The sequence below is a fragment of the Pyrus communis genome, chromosome 8 (assembly GCF_041283825.1).
Source record: "Pyrus communis isolate YQ-2024b chromosome 8, ASM4128382v1, whole genome shotgun sequence".
Lineage (NCBI taxonomy): Eukaryota > Viridiplantae > Streptophyta > Magnoliopsida > Rosales > Rosaceae > Pyrus > Pyrus communis.
The window spans coordinates 12711724-12729725 of NC_142572.1; the positions used below are offsets into that span (position 1 = coordinate 12711724).

The following is an 18002-nucleotide window of genomic DNA, read 5'->3' on the forward strand; positions in this document are numbered from 1 at the left end:
CCTCCAATCCATGAGCAAAGCCTTATCCTCAATCTTTGAATACTTGCAACGCATCAATGAAGTTATTGATGCTCTTGTTGTTGCTGGAGCACTTGTGGATGATCACTATCTCCTTCTCATAATTCTCAGTGGCTTACTTGATGAATATGCCTCTTTCATCGATTCGGTTCATTTCCATTTAGATGACACAACAGTCGACAGTCTTCAAGGCTTTTTTTTTTAAGCAAAGATATGGCTATCTCGAGAACGAAACATAATCAAAGCTCCTTTAATGAACCTTTTCAGGCCTACAATTAGCTCCATGCACCATCTGATAATCCTCCACTACTTACTACCCCAAATGTGCCTCAAGTTCAAGCTTACAATGTTCAAACTCCATCTTCTTTCAATAAGAACCGAAGCAATTTTTCAAGAAACAATTCTCAAATGAATTACAACAATTGCACCAAGTTTAATCGCTACAACAATCGAGGAGGCAATTGTGGTGGAAATTTCTACAACAATAACAATTTCTCAAAACCTGTTCCTTGTCAAATCTGTGAAGATCTAGGACATCAAACAATTGAATGCTCAAGTTGAACTAATCCGAATTTTCAAGGCAGAATTCCACCTGCAAAACTTGTTATGTGTGCCGACATCTCTTCTTTTTCTCCTCTTTCATGGTTGATTGACTCTGCTGCCAACTCTCATATGTCAAAAATGTCCAAAATATGTAGAATTCTCAGCCATACATAAGTCCTAACAAAGTGTACATTAAAGATGGTCAAGGTTTGCCTATTCTCCACTCAAGCTCTTCTTTCATGAAAACACCACCTGCAAATATGTTCCTTTTAGACAATTGGTGTTCATTGACTCTAAATCCTTCTGACTTTAATGTCAAGGATCTTACTACGAGGAAGATGCTTTTTAGAGGACTAGTTCATCATGCCCTCTATCCCTTCTCTACTTCCTCTACATCTTCTGGAAAGTATTCTGGAAATGTTGCAATAAAGGTGTCTCAATAGATATGGCATCAACGTTTAGGACATCCACCGTTCAAGACTTTTAAGACAGTAGTGTCAAAGTTTGCTTTACCTATTACAAATAATGTTGCTCAGTTTTTTTTTGTTCCAATTGTATTCTTGGAAAATGTGCAAGGTTACTATTTCATGAATCCTTATTTACTGCTTCCATACCACTAGAGTTGGTACATGCTGACGTTTGGGGACTAGCTCCATTGTTTTCTATGAATGGTTATAGGTTCTATGTGATATTTGTTAATGACTTCACAAGGTTTACATGGATGTTTCCTCTCAAGTGTAAATCTGATGTTTTTACTACTTTTATTCCATTTCAAGTTGTTGTTGAGAACCTCTCTGGAAATAAAATTGGTACTTTGAGAATAGATTGAAGGGGTGAATTTCTTTCTTCTGGTTTCAAGACTCATCTTGCTAACCATGGCATTCAGCAACATCTCAATTGTCCCTACACACCACAACAAAATAGTTGTGTAGAACGCAAGTACAAACACATTGTCGAGACAACAAGAACTCTTCTGGTTGCTTCCAAAGTTCCCTACAAATTTTGGGTGGAGACCTTTCTCATTGCTGTGTATATGATCAATCGACTACCACTTCCATCAAAACCATCTCCGTGGGAACAATTCTTCAAGCAAGTACTAGATTATAGTCAACTCAAGGTGTTTGGATGTTCATGCTACCCTTGGCTCAAACCTTACACCAATTCAAAATTGGTAACTGAGAGCAAGCTATGTGCCTTCATTGGCTATAACTTGCCTCACAAATGCTACAGATGTTTAGACCTACTCACTAATAAGTTTTATATCTCTAGGCATGTGCATTTCGGTGAGAATAGATTTCCTTATCATTACCTTCTGTCAAACCCCACACTTATCACCCTCAGAGAATACTTTATCTACCTTTTCTCTCACTTTTCTCGACCTTTATCCTTTTGCACATTCAATAATCTCATTACCCCATCACCTAACCCCACTACTTCTATCTCACAACCTACTTCTCCACATCAACGCCCAGAACCACAATCATCTCCATTACTTGCATATCCATATGTCTCTTCCATACCATCTCCACCATTACAACATGTCTCTTCTACTCACCCTATGTGCAAACCAGGTCCAAATCAAGAATTTACAAACCTAAGGCATACATTGCTATCAAACACCCACTCCCCCTAATTTGAATCTTGAATTTGTTCCATCTACCCATCTGCAAGCCTCCAAATATCCTCATTAAAGGGCAGCAATGCAAGATGAATTTAATGCCTTGTAAAACACAGGTAACATGCAATTGGTTCTTGGACATCCCGCACAAAATCTTGTTAAATGTAAGTGGGTTTTCTATATTAAAAGGAAGCCAAATACATCTATGGATCGATATAATGCCTAATTAGTGGCCAAAGGGTATAATCAACGTGAAGGCATTGACAATAGTGGCACCTTTTGTCTTGTGACCAAACCAGTTACCATTAGGATTCTTCTTACTTTGGTAGTTCATTCAAATAGGTTCTTACATCACCTCGATGTAAGCAATGCTTTCATGCATGGTTTTCTGAAAGAAAATGTCTTCATATCTCAACCTTCTGGATTCATTGATTAGGAGCATCCCTTTCATGTTTGTCACTTGAAAAAGTCCCTTTATGGGTTAAAACAAGCTCCATAGGGCTTGGTTTCAAAAGTTTCAGTCAGCTCTCATTCACATGGGTTTTAAAGCTTCTCAATCATATCACAATTTATTTGTTATTCATCAACCAACTTTGGTTTTGGTACTTGTCTATGTCGATAACATAATAGTCACCAAACCTTTTTCTATAGCTTGTAAATCTGTGATATTCAGTTGAGTGCTCAATTCCTAGTTATGGACCAAGATGGTCTCTGCTATTTCCTTGGACTGGAAGTAAAGTGATCCTATTCAGGCATCTTTATTCATCAATCTAAGTATGTCCTATATTTGCTTAAAAGATCAAAAATGGATGGAGTAAAGTCTTGTGTTACTCCCCTAGGTTATGCAAAACTCGATCATTCTGGTATACCTCTTCAAGATTCTGTAGAATATAGGTCCATTGTTGGGGCTTTACAATACCTAACTTAGACTCGACCAGACCTCTCTTATGTTATTAATCTAGTGTGCATGTTTATGCGTTGTCCTAGAGAACAACATCTTCAAGCAGTCAAACAAATTGTCATATACTTGAAAGGTTCCTATGGCTATGGTTTGTGGTTTCCCAAAACTTCATCTTCTCTACCAATCAAAACCTTTTCTAATGTTGATTGGGCTAGCTCCTCTTAGGATAACAGGTTTACTAGAGGCTTTTGTATTTTTCTGGGTCTTGCAATTATAAGATGGAGTGCCAAGAACCAACATATTGTTGCTCTTCATCGATAGAAGCATAGTATAGGTCTTTAGCCCACATTACTGCTAAAATCACTTGGAGCTGCACTCTCTTCAATGATATTGGTTTCAAATTATCAATTTTGCCTCAGATTTGGTGTGATAACATTTCAGCCATTGCTTTGGCTTCAAATCCTGTCTTCCATGCAAGAACTAAACATGTTGAGATTGACTATCACTACATCCGTGATCTAGTCCTTGCTAAATTACTCACGGTTCAATTTGTATGCAGTCAAGATCAACTAGCAGATATCCACACCAAATCTCTCTCCAGACAAAGATTTCTTCAACGTCAGTCCTAGCTATCTCTTCAACCTTCTCCGTTCAATTTGAGGGGGTGTGAAGAGAATACTAGAGTAACCAACAATGTAAATAACTCACAAGAGTTAAAAGTTAGTTAGGGAAGTTAGTAGTTATTGTGGTAAATGTTTTTACCTTTTTCCTTAGTAAGTTTCCTCTTCCTTAGCATGTATGTATATATACACAGTGGCGAAGCCAGGATTTCTCGGGGGGAGGGGCAAACTTAAAAGAGTGTAAGGTTAAAAAAAATTGCAACAACTAAATCTTTTTATATAGTAATGTCCTTCATAATTAATCAATACAAACAAATTACAATTGTTGCCGGCGAGGTTTCATGTCATGAAAACGTTGCATAATAGGCTCATTATCAATAAAAGGAAATACATCTCTCTCAATGTAAACAACCATGCTATTACTCAACCATTGATCTCCCATTTTGTTATGCAATGGTGTTTTCATAATCTTCATAGCAGAAAAAGCTCTCTCCACCGAAGTGGTTGCAACCGGTAACACCAAAACCAATGTAAAAAGCTTATACACTAACATATAGCTTTCACACTTCACGGTCTTCACTAACTCTTTTGTAAGATCACTAATTCCTCTCAATGATGAAAACTCACTATGCATCTTCATATCATGAATGTAATTGTCAAGTTGAATTGGAAGATTCATGAGGTCCATACAATCAAAATCTTGAGGATAAAGTTGGGCTAAACGAACAATTTTTGCTTTGTCAAAAGATGCAAAATTATTCACCGGACTCAAACATGTCATACAAAGAAGCAACTCAGCATTTACCTCGTTGAAGTGATCATTCAATTCCTTTAGTTGCATATCAAGGACTTGAAAATAGAGGTCCACACGATAGTAATGGAAGTGTGTGATTTTTAGAGCTTTACGCCTTGATTTTCTAGGTACTAAATGCAAATTCCTCCATGTTAGGAATGACAATATCATGCTCCTCACAAAACTTTTCTACATCATGAAGCAAGTCCCCAAAGTCATCATCTTTCAAGGATTGTAGTCTTTTCTTGCATACTTCCACTAACGCCATCGCATTCACAATATCTTGATCTTTCTTTTGGAATGCTTGTGATATCTCATTTGTAATTCCCAATATAAGTCTCATCAAGAAAAGGTGAAATGCAAAATCAAAAGTTTGTATGTCTTTGAATAACCTAGTTGCTTCATCGAGATTATCTTGGTTGCGATCACTTTTAATCCATTCAACCACCTCCACCACGGCTTCAAACATAACAATAATACTAACTATAGTACCATAATGCGAGTTCCACCGTGTATCACATGGACGCATGAGACTACTTTCTTGATTTAACCCTTTACCTGTTTCAAGATTACCAAGATCAAAAGCTTTTTGAATTTGTTCTTGTTGTTTCTCTCTAAATGCATCACGACGCTTACACGATGATCCAATAAGATTCACCAAACTACTAGCATTGATGAAGAAATTGGCAACATCCTCATTTTCCTTTGCCACGAATGCAAGAGCTAGTTGGAGTTGGTTTGCAAAACAATGAATATAAAATGCTTGAGGGTATTTGTTCAAAATCTTTGTTTTAAGACCATTTAACTCACCTTTCATATTACTAGCTTCATCATAACCTTGTCGTCATAACTTGGACATACTCACATTTGTTGTAGCAAACAATCTCTCAATGGCCTCTTCAAGCGAGCTACTAGTTATAGAGGAGACATGTTGAACACCCAAAAACTTTTCAATTACTTCTCTTTTTTTGTTCACATAACGCAATACTACCGTCATTTGCTCTTTAGTTGAAGAATCACATGCCCCATCAACCAAAAGAGAAAAAAATGCACCTTCCATATCTTTAGTGATTGCATCTACAGTTTCAATGGCACAAGCACAGACAAAATCTTTTTGAATATCAGAAGAAGTATACTTAAGATTCTTGGGAGCATTCTCAAACACAACCTTCCTAACTTGTTCATTATGCTTGGAAAGAAATTGCATAAGCTCCAAATAATTACCCCTATTGCTTGATTTCAACAATTCATCGTGGCCACGAAAAGGCGAACCTTGTCCCAACAACCATCTTGTGCATTCAAGTGAGGCACTCAATAAATTACGATAATTAATGCGAGCTTCATCGGTTTGCTTAATCACAAATGTTTCAATGTGTTGCTTTTGTGTCATCAAATATCTAGCTTGTTGTACAGCTTTATTATGAAGACTTCCAACACCTCCCTCATGGACTCGAAGATTTTCGGGTCCTTTCTTCCAATTTGTAAACCCTATCTCAGTGAAGACATCACTTCCAGTGCTACCCATTTGATCAAAATCACATTTGAAATGATAACAATAATGATTTGAAATGATAACAATAACGACAAAATGCAGCATTTTTTGATATACTATACTCCAACCACTTAAATTTATCAAACCAATCGATGATAAAACATCGATTGTCGCTAACTTTTCTTGGCATGATGTGGTCTCTAGGTTGACAAGGATCATTTCGGAGATAGTGTCTACGAATTGCTTCACTATAATTAGGTGGATAATCAAGCATTCGACGTCTATGTGCAGGGTATGCAGACGAAACAACGAAACGACGCTGTTTCGTGTAAGTTTTTTAATTTTTAATTTTTTACCAGGATCAAAATGACGTCGTTTTGGCCTGGATTTGAAAAAAAAATTAGAATCCACCCTGCTGCTGTGCAGCACAACCAGTTCACCGTAGAACAGACAGGGAGCGAAGGGGCTGGGTTTTCCAGGAGGGGAGAGGCTGAACTTGAGCTGGGGCTGTGTTTTCCGATGAGGGGAGTGGCGGCCGCCACTCCTCGCACTCATGTGGCTTCGCCACTGTATATACAGTTTTAATTTATCTTTTAGATTAATGAGAAAGATTCATTTTCCTCAATACTCTTAATTGGATTTCGATTAGGTTTATTGTTGCATTTCTTCGGATTTTTTTTATTGTGTTTTTAATTCAAACTTGTTTTGGAACATTGGTTTGGTTACAGATGTGTGGCATATGAATTGTGGTGCCAAATTCACAATGAGATATATGATAGTTTGGGTTTGAACCCCGTTCGTGGTTAATCTAACATCTAATCTAACAAAATCTAATGTTTGACAAAAAGAAAAAATTCACAATGAGATAAGCATGGAATTCAGGCAATGGAGTAAACTATGGCAAGGAAAGCTTTTTTGAATAGAGAAACATTTGAATTGATGGGGAGAGTGGCAGTCGAAATAAAAACATTTGGTTGCAATAAGTGAATTAAAAATGATAAAAAAAAAAAAAAAAATTTGCATTCAATTATTTTAGGCCATCACAATCAAACATTTCAGTATTTGTATCCTGCTTAGTATTCTTGTCCAAGTCAGTCCAAGCCAAGTCAGTCTAATCCAAAATAGTCTGGTACAACAAACGCACTTATATGGAATTGAAAATAACCCTTTATCGTAAATTACTTGTGATCATTTATTATAGTAAATTAGATTGTCATCCTTACCTTAAATAATATTTTTTTAGTAAATCTGAAATTTAGATTGATTTTAGATGTACCTACAATTTGTACCTAAATAATGAAACTAGAATAGTGATTAAAATCTAAAGAGAGTTGGTAAACCCACCCTATTGTCCTATTTTTTTACTCATCTTTTAATAAAATATTGCCTCGTGAATAGACGCAGATCAATCGACTCTCATCTCGAACTTAAGAAGAATCGGAGATCCTTGTGTGTTGTCTTTGAATGAGATATGCGCCTTCTCCACCCTTTAGTTTTTGGCAACCAATGGTTTGAGTTTTTTTCTCTTTCTAGTTTTTTAAAGATGTAGGTTGAATATTTTGGGGACTTTCTGTTCTTAAAGAAGCTGCTGTTTGCATTTGAAACTGGGTGAGAAGAAATTGATCAATGTGAAATATCATCTGATGGAGGAGAAGCCCGAAACCACTTAACCCATCATTTAGTAAATAGGACTTGAAAAAATGTAACTCTCAAATCCTTGAACCAATCTTCTAGAAACCATGAAATTTAAAAGGAAATAAGAATCTCAAATCATTGAAACCACTTCCGGATTATCCAAAACAAAAACTTTAATGAATCAAGGACAATACTGAGGTTCGATTGAAGCTTTGGCTATGGTTGTGCACCTCCTTCGCAAGGTAGAGAGAGGGGAAGAAAAAAGAAAAGAAAAGAAAAAGTAAAAAGACATGGTTAACTAACTCCGTAATATCTCATTAAAAGAGAGAACCAACTGCTGGGCATGTATGTGTTCCCCATTTTTTATTCTTTTGCTTAAAGGGTTATAATATATAGAGGTTATTTTAGGAATAATAGTGAGTAGGAAATAATATTTTAATTTTAGGTAAATTATATAAAACTACCTTAACTATTGAGTCATTAATAGTTTCATACATTGTTTTTAAAAAGTTTCAATGTCATACCTTATCTTCGAATTTTGTTGCAATGTCATACCTTCCGTCAGTTGTCTGTCAATTACTCTGTTAAATGCTGATGTGGCACACTTTATATTAAAAACTAATAAAATATTATTAAAAACTAAAACAAATCATTTAATATTTTTTAAATATTAAAATAATAATTAATTAAAAAAAGTTATTTATTATTATAAAAATAAAAAAAAAAACAAAAAAAACAACCAAGTTCGTCTTCCCCCATACCCCTGCAACCTAGAAAAAAAGAACGAAGAAGAAGAAGAAAAAAATAAAAAACCATCTTCATCTTCCCCGACCCCCTTTCCCTTCAACCCATCCCTTTCTTCCCCCTCCCATCTTCCCCTTCCCTCCTCCTCCACACCCACCCTCTTCCCTCCTCTACACACCCCATTCCTTAAATCCACACCCATTCCCCCCATTTTCTACGTGCCCAATTTCTCCACCTGCGGAATCGGCGGAAGACAGGATTTGGGTTGCAGGGAAAGGAGGGTTGGGGTCCGGGGAAGATGAAGATGGGTGGGGGGGGGGGGCTCTGGAGTGAAGGGGGAGACGGGTGGGAGGGAAGAAGGTGGGTGGGTCCCACCCTCTTTTTATAAAAATATTTAAATAATTGTATTTTAGTTTTTAATAATATTTTATTAGTTTTTTAATATGAGAATTGACAGACAACTGACGGAAGGTATGATCTTGCAACAAAATTCGAAGATAAGGTATGACATTGAAACTTTTTAAAGACGATGTATGAAACTATTAATGACCCAATAGTTGAGATAGTTTTATGTAATTTACCCTTTAATTTATGTTCACTTTTTATGGTGGGTGAGATTATAATGTGAGGAGGAAGAAGGGGGGTTTTTTTTTGGTGGGGGGGTGGGGGGTATGGTGTGGGTGGGGTAGGTAGCAACACTCAGTCGAAATTCAATATAACACTTGGTTTTAATGTAATACAATTTTATCCAGTGATGAAAATCTAAATACCCCAATTTTTAGGAAGATTATCTTGAAATAGAGTTGCAAACTATTAGTTTGAACGTGAATCATTCACTATTCTACAGCATCTTTGTCTCCATTTAAACTTGGTGAGTCAATTTAACATTTTTGGTGGGTCAATGTAACTAGTTCTTGAACAAAGCCGCCAGTTTAAATTTAAGATTTTTTTTCATAAAAAATATGAAAAACAACTTCTCTCTTACATGAATCCGTGTACATTTTTGTCATTTTATACATCCAACAACAGTAACGCTTCTCACTTAGCATGTCATCTCCAAAGGTGATTTAAATACATTAATCACACCGGATATGGATGTCGTGAACGAAATCCAATCAAAGTGATAGGAGTTGTTGTGAGTTTAAAGAACCGATGCCACAAAAAACATCATATATGGGAGGTTATATAAACTTCTGCACTCGAACAACAATTTGCATGCATCTACATGTGCTTATGAACAACTTGCTACGAATAATCCCAATCGAAAATTTTGAAATTAGGAAATATTATAGTGTGCTTCGTTGTGTTACAAAACTTACCTAACGTGACTATCAACTTTAAACACATGACATCTCTTAATTAAATTATTTGGTGTATGTAAGTGTCACGTGAATGAGGCGTTGTCATGTAACATGAAGGACCCCCACACTTTTTTCTCCTATATAATATAGCTTTGTACCAATCATTTACCACACAACTTTCTTAGTTCTTCTCTTAGATACATACCACCTCACGGTCAAAATGTCCTCCTCCATTGTAATTAGCCAAGAGGCGCTCCACATTATCAACTCCACCAATCGAGAAATTTTTTCTCGATTGGTACTCGTTCTCCATCGTGACTTGGCAGAATCCTTGATGATTATGGCGTTGTGGCTCTTTCTCCAGGAGAAGGGCTACAACAAATTCATGTACAAGATGGTGAGGCTTTCAAACGCTGTACTCAATGGTTTAGCTAATGAAGCTGTCCAATGCTTGAAGTGCTTAGAGTCTACCAATTGCCCTAGAAACATTTCAAGAACTGCACCCAATTGTGGTAGCCTGCTCCTCACTAAAAGGCTCCTGGGGAAGGAAATTTCACTCCAAATCATCAGCATAAACCGATACACATTAATCAGTGGGGTAAAAAATTTCGTTACCAATGTCTGTGCTAGAATTTTTACTGACATTTTGCAGCGGATTTTGTTTCCTCGCTCCTACGTACATTTTAGTCCAGAGGATACTTTTGTAATCCCATTATTTCCTAACCGGCTGTTTGGTAGCGTGAAAATAGTTAACCCCAACAGCTCGATCAATCACGGTGTTCCTACCGGAGGGATATGGGGTTGGAGCCCTTTCCTTGAACTGTCAGTGGATGATAGGACTATGTTCCTAACATTTTCGAGAGGCTTCCCTGTGTCACAGGATGAGGTCAAGGAGTCATTCATGGAACTTTTGGGATCTGAAACCTGTGTGGAACGTGTGCAAATGGCAAATGTTCCTCCTAATAAACAACCTTTGTATGCTAAACTGGTGTTGAGTACTGTCGTTTATGTCGATCGTGTTCTGAGAGGGACTCGAGTTTCGAAGTTCAGGATCAACAGAAAACACATTTGGGCGAGGAAGTATGAGCGAAGGGAGTAGAGGTGATCACCGCAAAGGACAAAGCGCCACAGTTTCTGATGTTTAAGTTTACTGGTTTTTCTTGCATCTTTTTGTCATGAGAGCTGTGACATTGTACTTAGGTCATATAAGGATGAAAATAAAATGCTTTGTTTATGGGTTAAGTTTTTCAGATTTAGTCTATGCAATTCCTGATTTTACTTCCCCATGTTCTACTATGTTCTGAATTGTAGTATATTTTGAACCCTCACAAACATCTAATTAACTTGTAGCTAATGATGTCAAGAAAGAAGAAAACAAAAAATTACAAACTAAGGACTTAAACTTCTAACTTTAATATTCATAGTCTCTTATTTGTTAGTGTGACATTTTTTTTTATTTGCTTAATTATAGATTAGAATTGACACTTAGTACTACGGCCGAGTAGTATTTCTCTTCACTTATAAGTGAGAGGTCTTTGGTTCATTCTCGTCAAATGCAAATTTGAACCACATTATTGCTAGCTCATTGTGAGGCTAAACTCACTATCTCCTCTTAATTAGTGTAGATAATATCGTTTGTTTAAAAAAAAATTATGGATTAGAATTAATATCATTCATTGGAATGCCAGAATTTACTTTCTCTATATATTTTTTTTCTATATAACGTGATGCTAGCGAAGACATACGATATTAAGAATTTCTCATTTAATAGTGTGCATTTTAGCGCTCAAATTTCTATATGATATAGCGTACAAAAATAACGCATAAAAAATAAAATGGCATATTGCCCTTTATCAAATATCAACTATATCTAACGATAATCATTAATACATACGAAAAACCTTTGACGGACAGTTATACCGCGTTATCATACTATAGAAGTGTGATATGATTAATGGTTCAAAGAAATATTATCTTTTGAAACCGAACAACAAATAAGCTTTTGGCCTTCAGTCTACATGATATGTCAAATTCCTTCTATCTATCAATTCACAAGCAAAATTTTAACATCATTATTGAATGCCCTTCTTTTGAGCAGTTAAACAAACTATGTGATATAGCAATACCACTTAAAGTACTCTTTATCTATGTGTTAATTTTAAGGAAAACTAATGAAAAGAACTTGAAAACTTTGAGTTTTAATGATAAAGACAAAATAAAGGGTAAAGTGAATAGTACCAGGATTGACTTTTTAGTGTAAAAATATAATTTTTCATTAAAGTGAACTAAAACTCCCTTAATTTTAATCACTCTTTTTCTCCCTCTCCCCCGTGGCCCCGGCATCTCTCGCAACATTGCAAGGACATAAAAAGTCATGGTTGTATGTATACCAAGTGTGATGAATTATATGTGGTAAGTTGGATCATCTTTTTTCACACATTTTTGCATGTTAACTAAGTATTTTAACAGTCATGATTATCACGTTTCAACTTTTTTGCATGTAAACCAGGGCACAGTACGATCACCATCAGAGAACCAAAAGACAGAAAGAAAAAAAACAAAAATGCTATATTCTTGGTATAATCATTTTATTATTTTTTTAAATAGAAATAAAAACCATATATCTTGGTGGCCCCAACTTTTATTAAAAAATAATACAAATAAATAATAAATGTAGTAATACTCAATAAAGTAAAATGAAAGATAGAATAAAACCTTTTTATTATTTGGCTTGTTTTCTATTACCAGCGGGGTCTTACCATTTACCGCTTTTTTACTGCTTTTATTTGGTGATAAAGTTTTTGGAGCTACTTTTGAACAAACTTCTGTCTTTTTCTGCTAGTTATATAAAGACAACAATTTGTTCATTAGTCAAAATTTTACTTTTCAAAAGTTTGTTCATTGGTCAAAATTTTACTCAATGTAACAGCTAAATCATGTTGTATTGGCAATTACAGACGACAAATCAATCTATTGAGTTGTTAATAGACATTTATTAAGAACTATTTCGTTTGATTTTATCTTACACCTTCGTCACTATTATCAACTTAACTCTCTATTATGGTGATGTTAAGTTAAACATGTTTTAACATATACCTATTAACAACTCAATGTATTAATTTGTCACCTCTATGTGCACCCACCAAAACCATATACAAAGAGGATTTGAAAGATGGAACTATTAGCAACCTTCTCTTTTTAATATACAACTCATTATCCTTGTTTTGTTATATAAAATGATAGTTCAAACTGTTAATTTTTTAGACACTTTTTAACGATTATCTTTACAAAAACATTACCTAGATTCAAAATCATTTAGTCACTTAATTGTTATCCAATAAATATACAAATGATGTTTTTGACTTAACATCGAAATTTTGAAAATGTTAATCAAAGAGTTCAACTAAATATTTTTGTTTTAGTTAATTTTTGAATAATTGATTTTTAAATACTGAGTTAGCAATTAGATAATTATGAAATCAAGCGACACATAAAAGTTGAGAGGTAAAACAAGAAGGTCGGAATAATAAAAAGGCTAGTAACATCTTTTTAACATTAAAAAAATATAAAAAATGGGTTGAAAAAACGGATGAGCATTCTTTTCGAATTTTCTTTGTGAGGATCTTAGGGATCCTGGGATCCTCACATCTTATCTGTTCATTTACAAAATCCACCGCTTAGCCTGCGGTTCATCCCCATTGAAGCATTTCCATACCTAATTCTACCCACCAACCAACCCATTTACAAAATCCCCACTCCGAAACCCTAATAACCTAACCCCCAAACCCGTAGAGAGTCCTACCCAGGCCGTCGAAAAAGTTAGAGTCGACGGAGAAGCTCTGGAGGTAGGCAATAGTGGCGATGGAGCCGGAGGAAGCGGTGGGCTTGGGGGTTGAGGAGAAGGGGTTGGGTGGTTGGCCCCCCAAGGAGTTGTCGGACTCGAGAGAGAGAGAGAAGGATTGCGGTGGGACCTGCGCTGAGGGGTGCTTGAGTGGAGGGGATGGAGGGGTGGAGGGGATGGACGGACGGGAAGGAAGAGATGGGTAAGGGGTGGGGGTGGGATGCGGGGTTGTGGGGAAGGATTTCTAGGTTTGGGTTTTTCTGGTTTTTTTAATATATATATATATATATATATATATTTTAATGGGGTTAATATTATATTATTTTTAATGTATAAAAATTATTTTTTTGGCCATATGGCAGCCACATTAGCACAAATGTGGCAACCATGTCAGCATTTAACATACCAATGGATGGAAAATCTAACGAAGGTATTATTTTGAAATAAAATAGTACGTAAGGTATGAAAGTAAAATGTTTTAAAGATGTTGTATGTGGTTGTAATAGACCTCAAACATAAGGGGTATTATGTAATTTATCCAACTTTATTTCCCTATATAATTATGCACATATGATATTAGCATGCACACATTTTTAAGTCAAAGCCTCTATGGCTCCCTCCAATTTACAGTTAACCATATTTTTTCTTCTCTTCTTCTCTACCTTTCTCATCAGCAGCCAAGCCTCTGTGCACTCCATGAACGATCAAACACGTACCACCTTCTCGTTCCCCACCTTCACTCCTCAAAACTGTAGCAATGGTGACCTAATATGCATGGGCTCAGTGACGGCAAGTAATGGGTATTTGAGCCTCTCACCAGAGTCACAAGAAGACAATTTAAGTAGTTCATCATCGTCTTCTTCACCATTGTATAAGGTTGGAAGGGTTTTGTATCACCTCCCGGTGCTCGGCTGGCCGGTGTTTATCTCCACCACCTTCACTGTTAGGATTTCTGCCTTTCCAAATACAACTGGAGCTGGAGACGGAATGGCTTTTATTTTTGCACAGGACACTAGTCCTTCTCCTCCTGATAGCTATGGCTCATTGCTTGGACTCCTTGATAGATCAACTCAAGGTTAGTTAATATTTCCTGTTAAAGTTTTATTTCTTGATTGGCAAGGCACACATAATTTCTTTTTAGATTAATGCTAGAACAACCACATTTATTAGTTAAATTAGTTTGTCAATTGTTAATGAAACTCATTGCAAGTCACATAATGTGGTTTACTACTAAACATTTCATGATTGATTTTCTTCTTTTGTCTTATCGGAAGGTTTCGAACCTGAACCTATCATATTGATGTCCATCACTCTACCCACCCTCATACCACTACTAACCGCATTTAACGTTTCATAATATATTGCTAGAATTGCTAAATTTGGCAACTTTGGTATATTAATATTTCAAATTTATTTTATGTTGTCTAAAAATCAGGTGGGGTGGTTAAACAAATGGCAATTGAGCTAGATACTTTCATGAACAACGAGTTTGATGATCCAGATGGTAATCACATAGCGATTGACACAAGAAGCATAATGAACCTAGTTGTGGCAAAGAGTCTCAACATCTCAGGAATTGATCTCAAGAGTGGAAGAGACATCTGTGGAAATTTTCAGGTCGACGGGCCGAGGGCCCACTCCAACAACACCGATACTGTCCCCACTTAACCACCTGCACAATCCTCAGGTGTGGGGTTTTATCACAAAAGGCCTCGGTGTTAATTAGAGAGGGGTATTTCTATTTAAAGCACTCTTCTCTTCTCCCTCTGTCCGATGTGGGACTGGGGGGTTCCAACACTCCCCCGCACGTGAGACCCCACTTATGGGTCACACGTGAATTTCCACACATCGGCAACCACGTGGAGCCATGTCGGGACTCACCCAATCACGCGGGGCCAATGGGGACCCACCCAATCACGTGGCAGTACGGGCCCGTCCCCTGGCTCTGATACCAAGTGGAAATTTTCAGGTCGACGGGCCGAGGGCCCACTCCAACAACATCGATATTGTCCCCACTTAACCACCTGCACAATCCTCAGGTGTGGGACCCTTTTGTGATAAAACCCCACACTTGAGGATTGTGCAGGTGGTTAAGTGGGGACAGTATCGGTGTTGTTGGAGTGGGCCCTCGGCCCGTCGACCTGAAAATTTCCACAACATCAGATTCACAATTGCCTATGATGGTCGGGGTCAGATCCTCCAAATTTCTGCTGGGTACACTGAGAACCCAGCAGCACTGATAAGCATCCTCAACCAGTCAATTGACATGTCCAAAATTGTCCCAAGCTCACAATTTATGTTGGCTTCACCGCCTCGACTGGGACCCTGCCAGAGACCCATCAAGTCCTTGATTGGGTTTTCACATCAGTTGAATTGCAAGGAATACCCTTAGGGCCTGCCGAGAAAGATCATCACAAAAATATTAAGAACATATGGGCCGTTGATCTTCCTATTTTCTTGGGTGTGGCAATTTTGATGGCCTGCACTTACCCTTTGATTTTGAGAGTTGTAAAGAGAAATCATAGGGATGGAGAGGACATAGAAAGCCAGTCAAGAACAGCTGCAAATGCTCCGGAAATGTTCACTTACAAACAGCTTTTAGTTGCCACTCAGAACTTCAGTAAGGAAAGTCTGCTGGGTGCAGGTGCATTTGGAGTTGTTTACAAAGGCATCCTCTCATCACATTCTCCTAAAATTGTTGCTGTCAAGAAGATTTCAGCAGCCTCCAAAAAAGGTTTGTTCTATTTGCATTGTTCGATAATTCACAAAACGTTACACCAATATGGTACACGAATATAACCAATGTCACACTTTTTTGTTTGGATACTGCAATTATTTTCCTAATAGTTTCTTTCGATTTCTGTTTACTGAGACAATTTTTTTGCCAAAAACCCACAACAGGTGAAAGGGAGTACTTAGAAGAAATATGTTCCATTGGGCGCCTAAGGCACAAGAACATAGTGCAACTACAAGGTTGGTGTCACGAATACAGCCATCGTTTTCTGGTCTACGAATACATGCCTAATAGAAGCCTCGATCAATACATTGGAAAACCATACCTTGATTGGAGAACAAGGTACAAGATCTTAACAGGATTGACATCAGCATTACTCTACCTCCACGAAGAGTGTGGCAACCCTGTGGTGCACAGAGACATTAAACCAAATAATGCTCATCTAGGCGATTTCAGGCTAGCTAGTCTAATGTTCCAAGAGTCCAAGACTCATCAATTACAATCCCTTTGGCAGGAACTCCCGCATACATTGCCCCGGAAGTACTAGGGTTATCTGCAAAAGCTATTCCAGAGTCAGATGTATACAGGTTTGGAATGGTGGTACTAAAAGTAGTATGTGGGAGAAGATCAAAAGGGTTCATGGACGATTACAGTTTAGTAGAACACGTTTGGAATTCGTATGCGAAAAATGCGTTGCTTGATTGTGTGGACCAAACGTTGGACAGAAATTTTGAGGAGGAACAAGTGAAGAGGACATTGATTGCAGGGCTTGCATGCTTGCACACATATTCTATGCTGAGACCAAAGATGAGGAAGGTGGTGCAAATTCTTATGAATCCTAATGAGAAGCTATTCGAATTGCAGGATACGAGGCCGAGGCCGAGGCCGAGTGCGGTTTACTTATCAGTATCTTCTTCTGCTCCAACAACTGAATTTGGCTCTAGAAGTGCCTCATACACTGCCTCATAAGATTGAAGTTCAATTTTTCAATTTGATTAGGTTTTTTAAGCTATACTTTTTTAGCATATTTCGTCAATACTTTAGTGATGTACATTTTTTTTTTATTCACGAAAGTGTGATGTAAATGTGTACTTAAAAAAAAAAATACCATATATGTTTCATCTTGATTAGACCTGCCATTCATATCATGTTTTTCGTATTCGTGTCGTTTTTGTGTCATACCCAATATCTTAACGGGTCGTGTCGTGTAACACCCATTAAAATAAACGGGTAAAATAACCCGATGCGAAATCGACCCGATAATATTAATAGGTAATATGACCCGACCCCTTACCCCGTTAAGGAAAATATATTTTAAACCAATAAATAATCAAATGAAAAACATAATATTAAATAAGTATATACATACCATATTGTTACATCCAAAACATAAAAACGCATTTTTCTTTTAAGTATATTTTCGCTTACCTAAATTGATCAAATAGTAAAATTGGAAAATATTGGAATAGAGAAGGGGTTTTTTCATCCAAAAAAGTTCTAATAATATAAGTAAAATAGAATCCAACGGTACATATTTACTCTTATTTATCTGACGGTTGTTATTTAAGTAAAGTCTTTAATAATTTTTTAATTAATGTAGAAGTGTAAAAAATATAGAAAAAAATAAAATGCTCGTAATGACAAGCTTTACAACTTTCATGAAGATCTTAACTTCGAAATTCGCCACTATAATCATATAAATCATAAATCAAAATTTAACCGTTGATTGTTGTTTACATTTACGCTTCATTGTTCTCGTCAA

At 36.7% G+C, this 18002-nt stretch overlaps 1 protein-coding gene and 2 pseudogenes across 1 annotated transcript; 2 read left to right on the forward strand and 1 right to left on the reverse strand.

The window, feature by feature from the left end:
* Positions 1–4016: 4016 nt before the first annotated feature.
* Positions 4017–6265, reverse strand: LOC148695115 (uncharacterized; annotated as a pseudogene).
* A 3659-nt stretch (positions 6266–9924) lies between these two features.
* On the forward strand, positions 9925–10764 carry LOC137717051 (uncharacterized). The gene has a single exon (XM_068456367.2). It carries the CDS (start codon positions 10000–10002, stop codon positions 10762–10764), a length of 765 nt encoding a protein of 254 aa, XP_068312468.2. The 5' UTR covers positions 9925–9999.
* A 2762-nt stretch (positions 10765–13526) lies between these two features.
* On the forward strand, positions 13527–17209 carry LOC137717048 (putative L-type lectin-domain containing receptor kinase S.5; annotated as a pseudogene).
* Positions 17210–18002: the final 793 nt, after the last annotated feature.